General features: G+C 39.8%; 1 protein-coding gene across 1 annotated transcript in view; it reads left to right on the forward strand.

The window, feature by feature from the left end:
• TACR1 (tachykinin receptor 1) overlaps positions 1-21881 on the forward strand; it is a 192875-nt gene that overhangs the window by 113414 nt on the left and 57580 nt on the right. Inside the window, exon 2 of the mRNA XM_069075357.1 lies at positions 5539-5733. Within this exon, the coding sequence (XP_068931458.1) occupies positions 5539-5733 (195 nt within the window). The remainder of the gene's footprint in view (positions 1-5538; positions 5734-21881) is intronic.

The following is a 21881-nucleotide window of genomic DNA, read 5'->3' on the forward strand; positions in this document are numbered from 1 at the left end:
GGATCCAGAGCTGGAAGAGATATAATAATAATAAATAAATAGCATTTGCATAGTACTTACTATGTGCCATGCACTGGGCTCACTGCTTTAAAGGTATTATTTGATCCTTGCATTAACCCTTCTAGGTAAGTAATGTTATTAGCCCCATTTTACAGATAAGGAAACTGAGGCAAACAAAAGTTAAGTAACTTGCCAAGGGTCACAGAGCCAGTAAGTATCTTAGGATTTGAATTCAGATCTTTCTGTCTCCAAACCCAGATAATATAATCCAATTTCCTTTCTTTTAAAAGACGAAGAAAAAGAAGTTCAGAGGGCTTAAGTGATTTCTTCAAAGACATACTGGTAGCCAGTGGCAGATCAAGGATCCAAGCCCTGTGGTTCCAAATCTACTGCTCTTTCCCCTATACTAGAGAGTCCCCTGTATTAGGATAATGACAATGGTAACAGAGAAGCAAAAACAGATTGGAGAGCTATTGTGAGGTCAGAATACATAGAATTTCACAATTGATAGTATGTAGAGAAGAAAAAGCCAAACTTGGCTATATCCTTATATCTAGCATCCAGAAAAGGAATACATTAAAAAAAAAAATAAGAGCTAAGTCATTTCACTGCAGATAGCCCTGAGATAGATTGCCATGCTTAATGAATATTTATGGAGAACATCATTGATTTGTCTATCCTGGGGTTTGTATCACTTCCTCAGGTGGTTTACAGCCAAAACAGCTGGAAGGATTCTGGGTGGTTATAATAACAAAATACCACTCTCTTCTTCCATTTAAATAAATACATTTTTCATGAGTTTGTACTTTTAAGATAAGAAGACAAAAATATGCATCCACTTGTCAAAAGTGCAAGCAAAATTGTGCCAAGGTACTAAATGGACTTGAAAAACACATTGTTTGTAGCAACCCACAAAGAGGGGGCATGGCCATTTGAAATTTTAAGAAAAGGGAAAAAAGATTCACTTAAGTATAAAAAATCCTAAGGGTTTTTTTTGATACATGAAAAATTGTAATAACTGTAATATACCTGATTGCCTCTGTGTTTGTACTCCCTCTGTTAATGTAGATTACAATCCTTCTAGGCCTTTGTAGATGGTCTTCTTGAGTTACAATGGCAGAAAAATTAACTATCTACCACCTTTTCTTTATGATAAAACTCTGTAACCATGAGGTAAACTGGTCCTAGGACCACAGATACATAGGTCAGCATGGGGCTTATACTTGGAATCTTTCCTGTTTGGTAGTACCCTCCAATCTTTGTTCTCTACTGGCAGAGCCTTTTAGAATCAAAGATTACATCTACACCATAATGAGATGCTGAAAGAAGAGTGTGACCAGACAGAGAGTGGGAGATGGAGGATGCAGTGGATAGGAGAAGGAAGTATAACATTTTTTTAATTAAAAAAAAAAGACTTACTGCCCCAATCCATGGCTTTGTATGGGGAATATATATTAAAAAGAAAAAGTCCATCTGTCACTTAAATGGCTCCTACATGCAAAGAATGGCAGAAAGCAGAATGAAATGGTCTTCCAAATTACAGATTTTTGCCATAAAGATGAAAGATGGTTCCCTGTCCCCCTCACTCAATGGTCATTCAGAATTCTGGCTCCATATTGGGCTACAATTGTTTTTTTAAACTCTTGGCCACTTGAAATCAAACAGGGCATAATGTCAAACTGGGCATGGGGATTGGGATGGATGGAATGTACAGGTTGGTAAGGAAGAGTTTGTTTGAGGAGAATTAACTCCAAGTTTGAAATAAATCAGACTCATGCTTGAGATAATATTAAGGGGCAAAACATCCCCCACATCATCCCAGCATGCTCTCCACAAACCCTTATAAGTCAGAGAATGCATCAGTACCTCTCTTGTGAGAGATTAAAGTCCATTCTGCTAACTAAATAGTTTATCTCTATGATTGGTTATTTAGCCTTACACTTTACCCTTAGGAATATTTCCTTTTGTTTATCCTCGACTACATCTAATAAATTTTGAAAAAGAAAAAAATTACTCTTACTTTATACATTAAAAGAAGCTGGTTGTGGCCAGTACCAATATTCAACAAAATGGTGAAGTAGAAAATATTTGTCTTTACTTTGTCTTCCTTTCTTTCTTTCTCTCCTGCCAGCCTTCTCTTGTTCCTTCCAGTTTCCATTGCTTTGGCCTCTTCTTGAGAGACCTAGTCTTTTTCCAAAGGACCATCCTTTTTTAGGTAGATGCTGAGCCAAGTTGGAAAACAATCACATATCTGCACATGAAGGGGTGGGACTAGAAGGCCTCCATATTTAGAGATAAAAGTTATGAGCTATGAGCTTTTGCATGAGTATTTACATTTTAATTGAGGACTTGAAAACAAAAAGGGAAAAACAAAAAATTATCTCATCAAAGATGAAAAGGAATGAATCTCTAATGCTGGAATTTTAGAAACTTGCGAGTTTCAATAGGGAACATGCAAAGGTGATTGGGGGAAGGGGTTACTCCATAGTTTTCAATTAATATGATTTGGTACGACCAGGTTAATCTTCCTAAGGCACTACTTGGATATGGAACTCTCCTTCCTGTCTGCAGTTTTTCTGGATCTTGGTTACCCTACCAAATAAAGTCTATACTTCTCAGTTTGGCATCCAAGATGCTCTGTTGTCTGAATTTTCAGGCTAAAAATGTGGGTTTTGTTTAGTATTTCAGTAGGCTGTGGTTGGGCAGCTAGGTGGCACAGTGGATAGGGTACCAGGACTGAAGTCAGGAAGACTCATCCTCCTGAGTTCAAATTGGGCCTCAGACACTTAATAGCTGTTTGAATCACTTAGCCCTATTTACCTCAGTTTCCCCATCTGTCAAATGAGTTGGAGAAGGAAATGGCAAAACACTCCAGTATCTTTGCCAAGAAAACCCCCAAATGTGATCACTACACAACTGAAACAACTGAACAATGACAATATACCACAATGAGGCAAGCCGCAAGACCAACTCAATGATGAGTCTGTGAACTCCTGACTCTTCATATTTCCTCTGCTTGAGGCTAACATTAATCTCAAAATCTGAAGTCAGAGGGGTGAGAGAATGTCAATAAGGTGGCAGAGAAGTGGCACCAATGGTTAAAGGGGGATACAGGGAAAGGAAGGAATACTACATGTGGGCTCTGGAATGTGGAAGGAATCCAATGCAATGTTCCCTCTCTTGCTTATTCCAACCTCTGAGATGATACAGATTTTCTCTTCCAAGTTCCAACTGATTCCAATTCAGCAATCAGGACCATCAATATTAGATGCAGGGGAGCAGCTCTTCTCTTTGCTTCCTCAGCCTTCTGAGAGGCAGAAAGACAATATAGGAAATTATGAGCTCTCCTGCCTTCTAGCAGGATGAAATTACTGGAAGACATCGGTTCGATTGAAATCGCTCACACTGCTCCATCTTGTTTTGGTATCACTTTGGTAATCTGCATTTAAACTGTGATCTTTTCCTCCTGTGACTCCCTAAAGCATTTCTTGTCTGCATCGTTCATTCATTGGTGGGAGGATATACTGCCTTGTCTAAGAATTATTTATGCCTGCATTTTACCTTCCCCACTAGGCTGTGGGCACCCAGAGGGTGGGAGCTGTGTTTCAGATAATCACAGTAGCCCATGTTTGTATGAGTTTTATATACACTATGTCACTTGATCCTTACAAAAACCCCAAGAGGGAGGCAGTATATTATTAGTATTAGTATCCCATCTTAATAGAAAAGAAAAACTTTGTTTCCCGCACAGTTTCTGGCACTGTTCCCTACACTGAGAAGTAACTCAGTTAAATTTCCTCCACTGAGTAACAATCAATGAAAATACAATTTTCATAAGGTCCATCCTGAAGCATTGTCCAAGTTAGAAAACTATGGGAAGAGAATTCATTAAGCATAGAACCAATTAATATTTTGGAGTGTGGTTCATTAGTTGACTTCATCTAGTTGGGAAATTTCTACTGATCAGTTCCATCCTAACGTGTGCAAGATTGCTTGTGCAACAGAGACTGTACATTTATTAAACACCTACTAAGTACAGGGCATTGTGCTAGCCTTCCCTAACCATCACCACTACTACCACCCAGCTGAAAGTGTTTTTTTTTTCCCCTCCTCATATTTTCCAAGAGAACTTTATCTCTCTTTCGACTCAGTCTGCACTTGTGTGCAGTACACTTATCCATAAATGAGGTCAATCCTGCTTTATAGATTGTCAGGGACAGTGTCATTTTTTTCCTCTTTAGCTAAGCTCAGAGTTTTGTACATAGTAATAACAATTATTGAACAAATATTTCAGAAGACTTTGTTAACTGCATGGTCAAATATTTCCTTTATTGATTACATGTAATTACTTTGGAGAAGTCTATTGTATTTTCCAACTCTGGTCTAGACAGAAAGAATCTCTCAATAGGTAGAACACAGCAAAGCTTTTGTATAACTTGGGAGAAATAGAATCAAAGGACAGAAGCTACAGTATTAGGGAGGCCAGAGCAAGAAGTTTGGGAAATTGATGTATCTAATCACCGTTCTTGAAATTCACGTCTGAATCACTGAAGCCTACATACTAAGTTTCTCCCTGGTATTTAGAGAAAGATAAAACATTAGAAAATAATAGATTACCAAAATTACCCAAGCAAGTAGAACAAGCCTTTTATCATTCTATCTGGAGGGTTTAAGCTTTCCCCTAGTTTCTGCAGCTTAGCAATACCTCATCTAACTATGTTTTTCGGTTGTTTCAGTCATGTCTGACATCTTATGATCCCATTTGGAGTTTTCTTGGCAAAGATACTGAAATGGTTTGCCATTTCCTTCTCCAGCTCATTTTACAAATGAGGAAAGTGAGGTAAACAGGGTTAAATGACTTGACCAAGGTCACACAGCCAGTAAGTGTTTGAGGTCAGATTTGAACTCTGGAAGTTGAACCTTCCTGACCCCTTGTCCTCTAGCTACTGCACTGCCCATCCAACTATAGACCTTTGCAATAATGTCAAACTCTCTCAGAAGCATAACACAGTACCTATATTTGCACAGTTTTAGCACATTTCATTAGTGTCTTACAATAATTCAATTGTGTTCAAATACAATAATACACTGTTATCAACCACTTTGGTCGGAGAGAATTGACTGCTCCTTTAAATTTTATGAGGAATACTTTCAGGTCTATGGGTAAAACATGTGTCCCTTTAGGCTGCATAGATTTTAGCTTCTTTGAAGACCTTTTGTCATTCTGCTGCTTCTGTAGAGTCCAGATAATACGGCCAGTGACCATGTCATTAGAACCACAAGGCCCTGCAGTTTTATTTTACAGTTTGTATTATAAAGTCGGTACTTCTGTTGCTATTTAGACAAAGTGATGTCAGATCTAGGATCAGGGAGAAGGAGGTGGCTGTGGAGGTTGACAGTCATTAAAACCAACCCCCCGCCAAAAAAAAAAAAAAGATTTGGATTTGTATCCTCATTGCCCTGAAGATGCAATGAGTCAATTTTGTTGTCGGTGTTGTTGTTATTAACCAAGCCCTATCTTCCTCCTTCTTGCTACAGGTACATGGCAATTATTCACCCCCTCCAGCCTCGGCTGTCGGCTACTGCCACCAAAATAGTCATCTGTGTCATCTGGTCCCTGGCTCTCCTGCTTGCCTTCCCCCAGGGGTACTACTCTACCACAGAAGACATGCCCAACCGAGTGGTGTGCATGATTGAATGGCCAGAACATCCCAGCAGGGCTTATGAGAAAGTGTAAGTAGCACAGCTTCCACATTGGAAAGTGCTGTGAAGCATGTTTCTTTCTAGGCTGTCCCTTATCTCTCCTTTTCCTTTGGTCTTCATTTCTTCCATAAGCATCATCAAACAGGATTGGTTAAATGCCTGGTACAATTCTCCACACAGAGTCAGATATAACTCTCTATGCTGTCTGTGCCTAAGGCTATCACTGATCCCTACCTTCTAGCAATGAATTAAGCTGAGCTAAATTTACTTCCTTTCAGTTTTCCCATTTGTAAAATGAGAAAATTAAACTGAATCATCTCATAAGTCCCTCCCAGCTCTGAAATTCTTTGATTTAAGCTTCTCTGTAATTTTATGTATTATTTCTGCATGGAATAGGGTTGGGCATTACTCTCATTCCCTCACTGTTCTGATTTTTCCATCTAAAATGTCAGCAGGGTATACCAAAAAGAATGCTGGCCTCAAATTTCCCCCAGATAAAAGTCCTAGGTATGAGTCTTGGCTCTGTGTCCTTTGTGGCCATAAGTCATTTCCCTCCTTTAAAACCTCAGGTTTTAGTCTGCCAGTTGGCAGCACAAATAGACAACAAGCTGGTCCCAGAATTATACAGAAGGAGTGGAGCAGGCTAGATTTCCTTCAGGAAATTGAAAAGCTCCTTTAATGGCCTCAAGTTTTCCTCAGACCCAAACGCCTATGCTTTTAATACCAATATTCAACCAGTGTTATATGGTTCTGATGCCTTCCTGGAACAGAATAGTCTCCAAAGAATTTCCATTGAATATCACACAGAGTGCAATGAAGGTGATAGAGATGAGCAAGTCAAAATATAGAAACAACGAATAACTTTAAAGAAAAACAAGTAAAAGATCATCAGAAAAATTTATGAAAGAGAAGATGTATTGGTCACATAGAGAGGGTGAAGGATGATAAGTGAAGAACCTCACTACTCATCCAATATCTTTATGATGTTAAGAAAAATGAGGTAGCTTTCCTGTCTCAGATTTATGAGATATGGACAAGATTCTTATAGAATAGGCACTCATAGATGATCCTAAATCTACATTTGGATGGGTGAGTGGGGTAACATCCAGATTGCTGAAATCAATTAGCCCATCAACAAGCATTTATTTAGTGCTTATTATGTATCAGGCACCGTGCTAAGTGATAGGAATACAAATTCAGATAAAAAGACAATCTTGCCCTGACCTTAAGGAGCTTAAATTCTAAAAGAGAAGATAAGGTGTAAAGGGTAAGGTAGCCAACCAGCAATATGGTGGAGAAGTCTGGAATGTGGTCTACTTAGAAACAAAGAGATGGCTGTCCTGGGCACCCACCTGTAAGCACAAGCAAGGTGGGGTTTTTTTTCTTCTTCTCATTGGAGTTCAGTTTCCCAGGCTCAGGCTAAATTGTAAACATCTGAAGGATTGATCGCCTTTGAACCCTGATAATTCACAGCTGTGCTGAGTCAAGCAGGTTTCGTGTCTTCTGGCTCTGAGCCAATCAGAGGCTGAGTTTTTGTTATATATTCTGGGAAGTTGGCATTTTGTTTTGGGGGTTCACTCATGAGAAGGATCTTTTGATTTCCTGGTCGAGACTCTGAGTAGCCATCTATTCAGAACCCTTCCAACTGCTTAGATGTTTGCGCTCCCTTGATTCAGTGATATATGTAAAGTGTATAGCAATATTGCTATGTTCAGACAGTTGGAACCCTGTCTATTGGTCTTGGTGCTAATTTCCCTGCTTGTATTTTCTATACTTGCTTCTTTCTCTGTTGGTCTCTTTAGAGTCATCTTTCCTTTATAAAGAAGATCAAAGAACCTGTGCCAGCAGGCCACCCCAGGTGTGCTAGGGTGCTTGCTATTACACCACCTTAAATTGAGCTTCTGGGAGAAGCCATCTAATCTGAAGGAGGTGAAGAAGGGATTGTAGATAATCTTAAGTGTGAATTCCAGAGCTGAAGTGATCTTCCAGGGGGAATCACAGGATTTTTTTTTCTAGAAACAACTTTGGGGATCATCTGGTTCACTTCTTTACAGATAAGGCAATTAAGGTCCCTAGATATTAAAATGGCTCACCCAAAATCACACAACAACATAGCAGGGATCCAAATTTGAGTCTTCTAAATATAAATCCCTTCTCTTTCCTCCATTCCACACTACTTCACCATAAGATGTGGTCCCTTCCCTTGATATTTCTAGCCCTTTTTGAAAATCAAGACACATGCACATATTAGAGGCAGCATGGAGGAGACTGAATACAATATTGAACCTAGAGTCAGGAAAACCTGGATTCCAAATTCCACTCGCACTTTTACCAACTGTGTAATCATGAGCAACTTTATCATGATTCAGCTCTCTGAGATTCAGTTTCTCCCTCTGTAAAATAGGAGATGATGATAACACCTACCTCATAAACTAGAAGGATTGAATGAAATAATGTATGCAAATCACTTTGCAAACCCAAAGACTTACTGAATATAATACAACTAAAATAATTCAAAGCAGATAGTTCACATATAGAAGACTTGGAACCTTGAACTACTAAATCTGTAGGACCCAGATCAAGTGTCCTCCTAAATTGGTGTTAATTGTTAGGCCAAAATTAGCACAAGCAGCAGAGAACAGATCCATACTTTTTTGCATCTCAACTCCAGAGGCTGCACTGAGTGCACAGTAGAGGTCCCAAAGTCTTCTTGACTCACAGAGCGGATTTAATGGGATCATTAAGAAATTACTTGTGAGTTTTTTCTGTTAAGTTTAACTCAGACCAACTAGGCAGCTCTCTTTTTTCAAAGCTACAAGGTCCAAGCAGGCAGTGTTCAGTTTGTCATGGTAGGCTGGTTGCTGTCCTTCACTCTCAAAGAGGACCAAAATGACATCACTATGCTAAAGTCAAGTTTCACTGTGTCTGATTGTGACTGATCAGAGCAATACAAGCTCAGAATGACCTACCACAGGTCAGGTACAAATAGTCTGTGTGAACATTTGGGATGGATGCTCTAATTTTGTGCATCCTGCATTTCCTTTGAGCTGTTTTAATTCTGCTTTGCTCATAAAGCAAGTCACCTTCTCTGATGTGGGCACACCATGCTGAGCAGTCCCGTGCCAAGGTCTCCCCTGTCACACAATCAATTCTAAAGTTCTTAAGAGAGACCTTGAGAGTGTCCTTGTATCGCTTCTTTGGGCCACCATGTGAACACTTGCCCTGTGTGAGTTCTCTATAAAACAGTCTTTTTGGCAAGTGCACATTTTGCATTCGAACAATGTGGCTGCACTCTCTGAAGCTTGGCAGTTTAGTTCTAGTAAGGACCTCAGTGTCTGGTACCTTATCCTGCCAGGTGAGCTTCAGAATCTTTCTAAGACAATTAAATGGAAGCTATTCAGTTTCCTGGCATGGTGCTGATAGACTGTCCAGGTTTCACAGGCATACAACAGTGAGACAAGCACAACAGTTCCATAGACCTTCAGTTTAGTAGTCAGTCTAATACCTCTTCTCTCCCATACTTTCCTTCGGAGCTTCCCAAACATTGAGCTAGCTCTGGCAATGTGTGTGTCAACCTCATTATCAACGTGTACATCCCTAGAAAGTACACTCCCAAGGTAAGTGAACTCATCCAAAGCATTCAAAACTTCTCCATTTGCTGTAACTGATGGTTCTATGTCTGGCTGATGGAGCACCTGTGTTTTCTTGGTGTTAATTGTTAGGCCAAAATTAGCACAAGCAGCAGAGAACTGATCCATACTTTGTTGTATCTCGACTTCAGAGGCTGCATTGAGTGCACAATCATCTGCAAATAGAAATCATATATCATGGCTAAAGGGATTGGAGAAGATGATCTTGGAGATGCCTGCCAGATCAGAATCTATGGTCCTTGACATTGGTTAGGATTGATCATGGGCTTTTGAGCTTCAGAAAAGAGGTGCAAATTGGTTCTTGACAGTGCTTTATCATACTTTCCCACCACTCCATTGTGACAATTAAAAAGGTTCGAGAAACATAGTTTCTGGGTAACTTAGTCATTTTGTTAATAAGGCCAGCACATCATTAATGAAGGGATGGTTATTTGACCTCTTTCTTAGACCAAAGACCTGGCAGTGGTGGGCTCAGAGCTGATATACCCTTCAAAGAGTAAGTGTTCCTGAGGGATGGCAATCAATTCTGATTGGATAACACAATGGAAGATGAGCTATATTAAAATGAAGGGCTCAGAGTGACATCATGTCACCCTTGGACAGAAAAACTCTCTTTACCAGATGACCCACAGCTTTGGGCTATCTATTCAAAGAATGTATACACCACCTAAGCCTGAGCAGAACACACCAGCTTCCACCAGAGTGGGGTCTTGAACAAGAAAGTTAGTCCAATCTCCTTATCAGCAATGTCCTTCAAGAGACTGACCTTTTAAAATCAGGACTTTGGAAGAAGAGGAGAGCTTAGAATCTCTCTAAATTATTGGTTATTAATAATAGTTTCTCTCACCATTAATGTGCAGTGGTAATCTATCTTCTTGTAATCATAGACTTTAGAACTAGAAGGAAAGTGAAAGGTTATCTAGTCACCTCACTTTATAGAGTCTGTTTTAATACCCTGCTGATCAGAGAAAATCATTAATAGCCATATTTCCTTCTTAGAATACATTACATAGACACACAGAAATAGACATAGATGATATGGATAGAAATAGACTTAGATGATATAAATAGACATATAGACATAGGTCTAGATGGAGATAGAGACCTGTATATAGATGATGTGTATAGAGATAGGAAAGATTGTGTGTGTGTGTGTGTGTGTGTGTGTGTGTGTGTGTGTAAGATATAATGGAAGACATGACATAGACCAGTAGTATGAAACTCATATAGAGACAGGGTCACTAATTGATCCCTCCAACCACATGGTTACTTAGAAAATGACATTAACATTATCTCTGTTCTATTGTATTTTTCCTTTTTTTATTCAATATTTCCTAATGACATTTTAATCCAGTTTGAGCTGTACTCAGGAGTGTATGTTTGACTTCTCCAGCATAGAGGATAAAGGACTGACCTTGGAGTGAGTAATATCTGGGTTGAAGTCTGGCCTCTGCCACATACTAAATGTGTAACCATTGACACGTCACTGTTAGTGCCCCCGGCAAATCTTTAAGACGTAAGTTGCAAAGAAGTTTCTGACCTATATCCACACAAATATTTCCCTTAACTGATAAAATAAATAAATGGAAAAGGGGAGAGGAGAAATGGGTGGTACCAGTGATAAAAACATAGTTCTTTAATGTATATAAAGCATTTTCCTCACAACCACAATGCTAGGTAGAGAGAAGTATAGGTCTTGTTATCCATGTGGTGGTGAAGGGGAAACACATTCAGAGAGGTACAGGCTTATTTGTGAATACACAGCTAGTGTCCAAGGCAAGATTGGAACTCAAGCCTCTGGACTCCAAGTTCTAACCCTCTCCTGCTACATCATACTGTACATCAATAAACCAGTTAACAACCAGGTGAGCAAATGCTGAGGCTAAGGAATTTCTCTGAGGCAAGAGGAGGGTTTTCAGATGAGACCAGCAGAGTTAGAAACCAGTCACTGACTTCCCAGCCTATGTGTGAATGAAAACCTGATTTCTTTTGTTATGTATTAAATCTCTTTAACTTAGTCATCATAATCAACAACAACAATAACAAGGCAGTTACGCGCGGACACAACATACACATGAACCGGGAGACTTTTTCTTATTGTTTTTCTGAATATTGAAATGCTAGCTTTCCAAACTCCTCTAGACCACCTCTCTTACAAAAAGCAACATATTTGCACTTTTAGGATAGGTAGTTTATCTAGATAGTGGCAATTGATATTCTCCTTGTCGCTGCCCACTCTTTTTATGACTGTTGCCCAAAGTCCCCGGTGTCATCACTATAACTGATTCAAAGCAATTGATGCAGGAAAGAAAGGCACTGGGAGCATCCATACCTAACACAATGCTGCTAACAAGAACAGATCCTTTCATGTAGCACACACAATGCCTGACAAAACCTGCTGCCCAGCAATGAACTCATTACCAAGCCTGCAATTGCTTTCGGAGGCAGGAGAAAACCAAGGGAGTGTGATTAATGAAGTGCGATGAATGGTGGAAAGAGAAAAAGCAACACATGGGAATCATTCCCAAACATTCCCATTTCCCCCAGGTCCCAGAGGACTGCACATTGCCCTGCAGAATATGTCCAAAGCCTTGTGGATAGCAGGCGCTTAATGCTTATGGAATAGATACATATTTATGTGGTAATGGCATAGTATTAGGTGTGTGCTGGGGCCAATTTAAACCAGTTTATGAGGGCTGATTGTTAAATTTTCATTGTGAATAGCAAGTTGTACATAATAGATTGGCAGTTTCATGTGCAGTCATCTTTTTTTTTCTATGTTATGGAAATTCTTGTTTTGTTCCATAAATTAAAATTAAAAATGTTATTGTAAGCTTTTATACCTTGTCAAATGCTACAAGTCAGAGCTTGATTTATTGCTTTGTTTATTGTTATATTTAAGAAAATAATGGAGAAAATGTTAATAATGCAGATGATGTGTTATAAAGACATATCCTCCCCCCCACTTCCCACAGAATGAGTTGTTAAACATTTATCAGAATATCTCCTGTGTGGGATCATGGAATTTTAAATCTGGAAGGGGCCTTAGGATAACTGCATTTTAAGGTTTGCAAAGCACTATGCATTTTTATCCTCATAAAATCCCTGTGAGATAGATGCTATTATGATCTCTGTTTTCCAGATAAAGAAATTCAGGGTGAGAGAGGTGCCTTTCCCAGAGTTACACAGCTAGTCAGTGTCTGAGGCTGAATTTGAACTCAAATCTTCTTGATTTCAAGTCCAGCACTGCCCTGGCATGGTTACACAAATTTGTGTTGACACAGCCCTAAATCATGGGTACACACAAGAACCAATGAGGAGCCCCTGGTCATGTACATATTTTAACTAGGGTCTAGATTGTGTATCCTACTGGAAAGGGCTAGAGTTCTTGCCCAATTTTATGAGAAGTGCCCCAGTCCAGCAGACTGGGGGACTCCCCTGATTTCATCTAAATATAAAGAAAAGAGAAAATTAACACTGCAGTTAGAAAGACCAAGTTGTCCCTAAAAAGGGATGAAAAAAAATTACCTCCCTTTCTTCTTTGCAGAGATGAGGAATGATGTCTGTGGAACATTGCTTACACTCTCAAACCCAATTGATATATATATATATATATATATATATATATATATATATATATATATATATATATGCTTAGTTTTGTGAATTGCAAAATAAACATGGTAGATGTAAGATAAGCTTAGAGGGGAAGGCACCAGTAGCTAGGAGGAGCCATAAAGGCCTCCTACAAAAGGTGAGATCTGAGTTTGAAAGTCAGACAGAGGCAAGGAGGGAGAGCATTATAGGCATGATAGACTGATAGTGTGCTAAGGCATGGAGATGGGAGAAGGCGTGTCACTCATGAAGAACAGCAAAGATGTCAATGAGAGTGGATCATAGAGTCTGTGGAGGGGAGTCAAGTATAAAAAGTTGGAATGAGAAGGGCCAGGTTATAGTAAATTCTAAATGAAAAACATAGGGCTTTGTAGAAAAGAATTACACTGGACTTTATTTTTAGAGGGGGGAAGGAAAGGTAATTGGGGTTAAGTGACTTGTCCAAGGTCATACAGCTGTTGAGTGTGTCGAGTGTCTCAGACTGGATTTGAACTCAAGTCCTCTTGACTCCAGGGCTGGTGCTCTTTTCACTGCACTACCTAGCTGTCCCTACACTGGGCTTTCTTGAGTGAAATGGAGGGTGATATAGTCATACTTAAAGCTTAAGAAAATCACTTTAGCATCTGTGTGGAGGATGGATTGGAGTGAGGAGAGATTTAAAGCAAAGAGACCACTTAAGAAGATGCTGCAACATTCCAGGCAAAGGGAGGTCAGGGTATGAACTATGTGGTGTGGCTATGGAATTAGAGAGAAGGGACATATGTGAGAGATGTTATGAAGATATAAATAGCAAAATTTTGTTAATTAATTAGAGATTTAGGGTAAATAAGAGTGAGGAGCTGAGGATAACTTGGAGTCTTTGAACCCAGGTCTGGGAACATGGTGCTGCCCTCAACATTAATGGGAAAATTTGGAAGATGAATGGATTTGGAAGTAAATAGAATGAATTCTGTTTTGAACATGTTGATTTTAAGTCAACCTATGGAACATGCAGTTCAAAATGTCAAATATGCACTTTATGATGTACTCAATCTCTAAAGAGAAACTAGACATACAGAGCTGGGAAGTATTTAAATGGAGATGACAACTGAGCCCATTGGGACCTGATTTGATCATCAAGTGAGCTATTATATAGAGAAAAGAGAAGGGAATTCAGGACAGAGTCTTGGTGGAAGAGTACGCATGGTTAATGTACATTTTGTACATGAAGGTCAACAACAGAGACTAAAAAGGAGTTGTCAGACAGAATGGAGAGAACCAAGAGAGTACTGTGTCATGAAAACTCAGAGAGGAGAGTATTCCTGGAAGAGAAAGTGATCAACAATGTCAAATGCTATAGAGAGGTCAAAAAGTATGAGGAATGAGAAAAGACAATTAAATTTGTCAATTTAAAAATTATTGATCATTTTGGAGATCAGTTTCAGTTAAATGATGATGTCAGAAGTCAAATTGTAGAAGATTTAGAAGTGAGAGGAGGGGAATTGAAAACAGTATAGATGGCTTTTTCAAGCTTCTCTGAAACAAAGGGGAGAGATATAAGATGACAGGAGGAATGGACAAACTTAAGTGAAGGTCTTTTTTTAATGATGAGGGAGACATAAGCATGTTTTTAGTCATCAGGGAAGGTGTGGAGATGGAGGAAATTTGAAAATTAGAGACAAATGTGGGACAATACACTGGAGAAGATTGAAGGTGGTGTGATCAAAGATATATGCTGAGTAGAAGGGTTGACTGTGTCAAGGAGAAAAGCCATCTCTTCAACAGTGAAGTAAATAAGGAGATTGGAGGGGAAACAGTGATTTCAGCAGGATGTGAGATGAGATGAAAAGATGAAGCTTTCAGCAAATGGCCTAAATTTTTTTCAGGAAAGTATGAAGCAAGGTCCTCAGCTAAGGGGGGGTGGGGTGGGAGACAGGTTGTGCTATGGAAGGCTTGAGGAGACATTAAAAGATTTAGAACAGCCATTGGAGTGAATGGGATAGAGAATGAAATAGGGAGGAATAGAGGGCTTCCCTTGCTGCAGTGAAAGCCCAGCTGAGATTAGGTAACAAAGTTAGAGTGGACCCAGTCAGCATGGTTCCTTGATTTTCTCCAGCTCTGTAAATAAATAAGGGAAAATGCAACAGGGTGGGAATAATCCAAAGCTAGTGTTTCGGTGGGCATGATCAGTGATAGGACAAGGATATTCGTGAGCACTAAAGTTGAAATGGTTCACCAAAGCATTGAGATTGGGAAGTGAGGAGAGTGTAACCTATGCAAGGATGATGGCCCAAGTGACACTGAGGGGTTGAGGGATTAGAGAACATGGCAAAGACAAAGAACAGTTTTAGAGGTCATGAAGAACAAGGAAAGATGAAATGATAGAAGATTTTGATTAAATAAGGGAATTTCAGAGTTCATGAATGTGGAAGTGGAATACTTATAGGTAATGTCAAAATTAAGAGCATAACCATCCCTGTGTAATCCTGAGGTGGAACTGATGATTAAATCTTGGAATTTGAGATTTAAGAAGTAGGAAGATAAAGTATTCAGAAGAATATGGATATTACGCTAAATGCCCTAGAATAAGGGAAGGAGTTAGGGCAGGAAGAGAAATGAGAGCAAGACACTGAATTCATTGAGGAAGAAAAAAGAGTGTAGCACAGTGGAGGATGGAGGGGATGACTTAGGAAGGAATAGGGATCAATAGATAATGGCTATCATAATCTGGATTAGGTGATAGATTTGGATAGCATAAACCTCAAAGGAGGAGGGGTTGTTGAGCAATGGTGCCAGAGGAAGAATCCAAATGTGGCAATGGGGAGCAAAGAGTATTCTCACTGTCCAAAATGCCCAATGAATCCAAGGAATTAGAGTAGGTGTAGCCAGTGTTAGAAAGGGTAGCTAAGGAAGCAGCGTCATCAGGAGAGAGTCAGAAGAAGGAAGGTGTGAGACAGAAAGTGATACAAAATGAGAGAGGTTATTAATTATGGAGCAGGCCTTTCAGAGGGCACAGTGGAAGGTGTGGGCAGATCTGGAATGGGATATTGTTTGGGTGAAGAGGTAGGATTGAGGTAGATTGGAATGAGAGAGCAATCTGCTGGGTTTGAGGAAAATAGTAGCTAGTGATTCAGTATCGTTGGGATAAGGAAAGTATGAGGGGTTGGGAGCCTGGTAATCCTTGAAGAATGAGTACTGGCAGAATGTCAGTGGATGGAGAGAGGTGTGTTGAGGGAGGCAGGTGATAAGATTATGTAAGGTTGTCCCCCAGTCCCAATCTTGTTATACACAGCTGTTATATCCTGTGAAGTCCTACCTTACAGAAGGCAAGAGTAGGAGGTAATATGGCCTAGGGAGTAGGGGAGCCAGGTAAGAAAGCAAGAAGTTGTGTATCCCAGCTCCACCCCCCCCAACCCATCCTCTCAAAACACAATCAAAGAAGAAAAGAGTTTTTAAGGAAGAGAAAGCAGTGTAAAATTCGTCAGTGAAGGAAGTGTCATAAAACTGTCTAAAAAGAAAACCCTCTATTCTGAAAACAACATTGATTTTAATTATACTTAATTTTACAAATGAATATGTGCCATGCATTCTAACAAGGTAGATATGTCTGTCAAAAGTGATGCAAATAACAGGCCACTCCAGATATGAGAACTTGGAGAACTGGTACTTCAGAGTCTTACAAGGCAAGAATAGGTCTTTCTTCAATCTCCTGCTTAAGTCTACTCAATTCCAGAAGTCCACGCAGCACTGGTGGTAATAGGGACACTGACTGAAAAGTCAAAGGCACATTATTGAATGTTGCAAGAGAAGGCCAAATGCCCCCTCCACCTCCACTCCCCCAACACATACTGCCCCACACACACCCATATACACATACACGACTTTATTTTCACAGTATAAAATGATAAAACCTTTGCTAATGTGACTTCTCCAGATGCTTGTCCATCCACTCCATCTGCCTCCTCCATTTCCTTTAACTGGAATGGTCTTTATCCTCTATAGAATTCCGTACTGGGGATTAGTAGGAGCCCTGACCCTGGTCACTTCCTACTTTTACTAATGGAGAAAATCAGGCTAAGAGCACTAAGCCTAGAGCTTTGAGCAAACAAAGCTTCCTGGTCCCATAGGATCAACCTACCTTATAATTCCTGGTATTTGCAGAATGTATGATTATAAAGAAGCCATTAGGAAATGGAAAAGAGAATTTTAAAAAATTTACATATATGGGAAGAAATTTAATATGAATACGTGGTGGTTAGAAAAGGCAGGGCTAAACTTCTTTTTAGAACTGACCCATTGGGCAAAATGGCAAAGTAGGGGAAGATCCTATGACATTCCCTTCCCTTCCTCTTTCTTTCTTTCATCAATTTTCCCCAAACTCTGAGGCACCCAAAGCTCTTTATGCTGTCTGAATGTCAGGTCAGGTCTCTACTCTCACTTTTCATCAATTCATTCCCAAGGAGGAATGCTGAGAAGTGAATACTTTACCATCCCTAGGAAAATTGCATTTTATAAGAGCATGCCTTGAGAAAAACTACTTAACCCAAAATAATTTATCCATAAGAGTAGAATTTCACTCACTACCAGGGAGATGGCTTTATATCCAAGGCTTGTCTTTCTGCCCACCAAATACCAGTTCCACAATGAACACACATAGCAAACAACAAAACAAAAAAAACCTCATATATTCAAATCAATAACAAAACCAAAATCAAGAGGAAGTATATGTAGGAAAATATATATTAGACAATACAAAGTAAAGGAAGTCTTCCATTGGGAGAGGGGTAACTCAACCAAGAGAGAGTCACAGATTTCACTCAAAGGGGAAATTCCCTGAAGTCTCTAGTCTAGCAAGCTGGGGATAGGCCCATGGTGGAGACTGCCCACTCCTCTCATGTCAGCTTCTTCCCAGAGTCTTATTCTCTCTTCAGCAACCTGAAGTGAGGTTGGCATCATCCATCTTCTCTCTCAAAGCTGGAAGCTAGAAGTTCCCAAAGCCAGTGCAGAGCCCAAAGAAGACCCAAGAGAATGAAGAAAGTTCAAAGAGCTTGAATAGAGATGAGGAGACTGAAGAGACTCTCTCCAACTCAGCTCTGCCCCTCAGCAGGTGTGAAACATAAAGTATTAATCTGCACCAGTGAGGAAAGAGTTCCATACTTTGGGCTTTGAGACTGGTGTTACATTCACATATAAATATGTACACCTACTAGCTGTGTGATCTTGGTCAAGTCACTTAACCTTGTTTGCCTCAGTTCCTCATTTGTAAAATGAGCTAGAGAAGGAAATGGCAAACCATCCCCAGTATCTTTACCAAGAAAACCCCAAATGGGGTCATGAAGAGCTGGGAAGGACCGAAAAATTACTGGACAACAAATAAAATCTTATTTAATCCTCATATCAACCCTATGAGGAAAGTACTATTACTAACTCATTTTAAAGATGAGGAAATTGAGGCTGAAAGAGGTTCAGTAACTGGGCCACTAATATCTGATGTGTGACTTGAACCCAAGTCTTCCTGACTCCCAGGCAAGAACTCTTTCTACCCACTGTTCAACCTGCCTCCAATCTGAAGTACAGGTATACCATGTCTACAGAATTTTACTGACCTACCAGTATGAAGAACATTGTCCAAAAAAAGGTGGGGAGGTGGGAAGGGGTGGGATTTTCCTCTGCTGAACAGAGTAAAGAAAGTAATATTCTGAAATGCAGGCCAGTGCCTATGAGATGGAGTTTCCTGTTCCCTAAAGGAAGTTCAAATGATGATTTTTTTTAATAGCACTGCATTTATGGTTCAACAAATTAGGTTGAATTCACAGATCCAGGAGCACTCCTTCAGCTATATTCTTGGGGTTCCATGTCACCATAGAGACTGTTTTACCTCCTTATGATTTCCATTCATACTGTTTAAAGTCTAGAGGATTGTGCTTTATATTTTTGTTGATTGAATAAGGACCCCTGGGGTATGGAACTATTCTGATGAACATTTTACTCCTTGTTGATGCCTACTTTTTCTTTAAGTTGGGATGGAGTTTCTCAGACTTCTGTATCAGCTAGGTCTATGGTCCAAACTAAGGAAACTGTAGCCCTTGCTCATGGAAAGTTTCTCCAGTTCAGTCAAACCATCCAAACAGAATCCCCTTTATTTGGATTTTGTCTTCATCCATGGCCTTCCTACTTAGTAGCCTAAATTTAATAAGAGGCTAAAGAATGTCAGTTAAAAGGGACTTAAGAGGTTATCTGATCTAACCCCTACCTGCACAGAATCACAGAATCTGCAAGAACTTCACAGGCCATCCAGTCTAATCTGTACATGAACAAAAGCCCTCTATGATAAAAAATAATGATGATGAAAATAGCTAACACATATAGAACTTTAAGGTTTTCAAAGCACTTTATTTTTTTTTATTTTGTTGATACTTTTTTTTTGCTTTTTGGAGGGCAATTGGGGTTAAGTGACTTGCCCAAGGTCACATGGCTAGTTTTTGTGTTAAGTGTCTGAGGCCAGATTTGAATTCAGGTCCTCCTGACTCCAAGGCTGGTGCTCTATTCACTGCACCACCTAGCCGCCCCTTATGCAAAGCACTTTAAACATATCACCTGGGGTCCTTACAACAACCCTGTTGGGTAGGTGTTATTGTTATTCCCATTTTACAGATGAGGAAACTGAGCATGGGAGAAGTAAAATGATATGCCCACACAACTAGTAAATGTCTAAGGAGGGCTTCCAACCCAGTTCTTCCTGCTTCTAAATATACTATTGCCAAGAAAATGGTCATTTAGCCTTTGCCATATACTTCATGTGATAAGAAACCCATTGCCTCCCAAGGCTTCCTAATACATCTAATTTTGGGAAGTTTTTCCTTATGTGGAGCCTAAAATCCCATCTTGTTGATGTAGTTCTTAAAATGAGCCAAAAAAAAACATTGAGAAGTTAGCACCTTAAAAAAAACCCTAAAATTAAATACAAAATATTCCAGGTGTGGTCTGATCAGGACTGGGTTTAGTAGGACTATCACTTTACTAGTCCTGCACACTGCCTCTCATTGCAACCTACCATTGCTTTTTTGGATCAATGTTAGCCACGTGAATCTTACAGTCCACTAAAACTCTCATATCTTTTTCATAACTGCTGCTTAACCACAACTCCCCTTCCTGTACTGGTAAAGCAAAATTTTTAACCCAAGTATAAGACTTTACATTTATGTGACAACATATCACAGATCTATGACTTTCTTGACATGGAAACTCTCTCCAATGAGACCTGTCTATAATTTAGTAGATAATCCTAGAGACCAGACAAGCCTCAGAGAGGTTAGGAGGCTTGCCCTGGTCATAATGTTCATGAGTATCCAGGATGAGTTTTGAGTCTAGGTGTTCTTAACTCCAGGTCCAGCACTCTGCTTCAACAGGTTGTGTCTCTATTGTTTCATTTGTCCCTCTGAGGTTTGCTAAGGAAGTCCAGTAGACATCTTAAACTTAACTTGTCCAAAATTGAAATCATTATCTTCCCCCTTAACACTTCCCCCAGCCCACTAATTTCCCTGTTATTGTAGAAGGCAATACCATTCTCCCAGTCCCTCACTCTCACAACCTAGGAGTTATCCTTAACTCATCACTACCTCTTAACTCCCCATGTCCAATCTGTTGCCAGGGCCTGTCTCTTTCACCTTTGAAACATCCCTCAATGAAATCATCCCATCTCTCCTCCAATATTGCTGTTGCTCAGGTACAGACCCCTCATCATCTCCTGTCTGAACTACTCTAATAACCTACAGGTGGGTCTGCCTATCTCAAGACTCTCCTCGCTCTAATCCATCCCGAATTCAGTTGCCAAGATGATTTTTCCTAAAACACAGTTCTGACCATTTCACCTCCACTCAATAAACTCCAGTGATTCCTTATCATTCCCAGGATCAAATACAAAATACTTTGTTTGGCATTCAGAGCTCTTTATAACTCTCTCTCTCATTCTCTCTCTCTTCCCTCTTTCCTTCTTTATCTCTCCCCCTCCCCACTCACCTTCCCTGTTTCTGTCTTTCTGTCTCCCTCCCTTGCAACCTCCCCCTTCTCTGTCTCTCTCTCTGTCTCTCTCTCTGTCTCTCTCTGTCTCTCTCTGTCTTACACACACACACACACACACACACACACACACACACACACACACACAAAACACACCCCTTCACACCTTTCCAATTTTCTTACATCTTACTCCATACCATGTACTCCTTGATCCAGTGACACTGGCCTTCTTGCTATTCCACAAAATAGACACTGCATCTTGTAGCTGTAGGCCTTTTTGTTGTCTAGTCTTGATGCCTGGAATTCTCTCCCTCCTCATTTCCACCTCCTGGTTTCTCTGACTTCCTTCAAGTCCCAGTTAAAATCCCATATAAATTCTACAGAAATCAATTAATAAATAAGAATGGGGGGGCGGAGCTAGGTGAATAGAGTGAATAGAGCACTGGCCCTGGAGTCAGGAGGACCTCAGTTCAAATGCTGCCTCAGACACTTAACACTTACTAGCTGTGTGACCTTGGGCAAGTCACTTAACCCCAATTCCCCTCCAAAAATGAAAAATAAAATTTTCTATTCTTTTCTACCCTCTTTTTTATTTTTTGCATCATTGTTGCAATTAACAAAGTAACAGCATTATTTGTGAGTTACTTAGGGAGAAATGCATTATTTTCCAAATTTTTTAATGTAAGAATGATACTAAACAAAAGGTGCTGTTAGCTTCAATAAGGCATTTATCCTCTCTGGGCCTCAGTTACCTCATCTATTAAATGAAGGAATTGAGCTAAATGAACTTAGAGTTCTAGTTTCTCTAGATGGTACCTTCCAACTCCAAATTGGAGATTTTCCTCTTTATTAACTTAATTTATCACTTAAATTTCTTCCTACCACTTGCTTCCCTACTGACTACAAACATGCCTA

Source organism: Petaurus breviceps, unplaced genomic scaffold (genome assembly GCF_028583685.1).
Source record: "Petaurus breviceps papuanus isolate PSGF00001 unplaced genomic scaffold, PetGlider_PUasm1.0 90919, whole genome shotgun sequence".
Classification (NCBI taxonomy): Eukaryota; Metazoa; Chordata; class Mammalia; order Diprotodontia; family Petauridae; genus Petaurus; species Petaurus breviceps.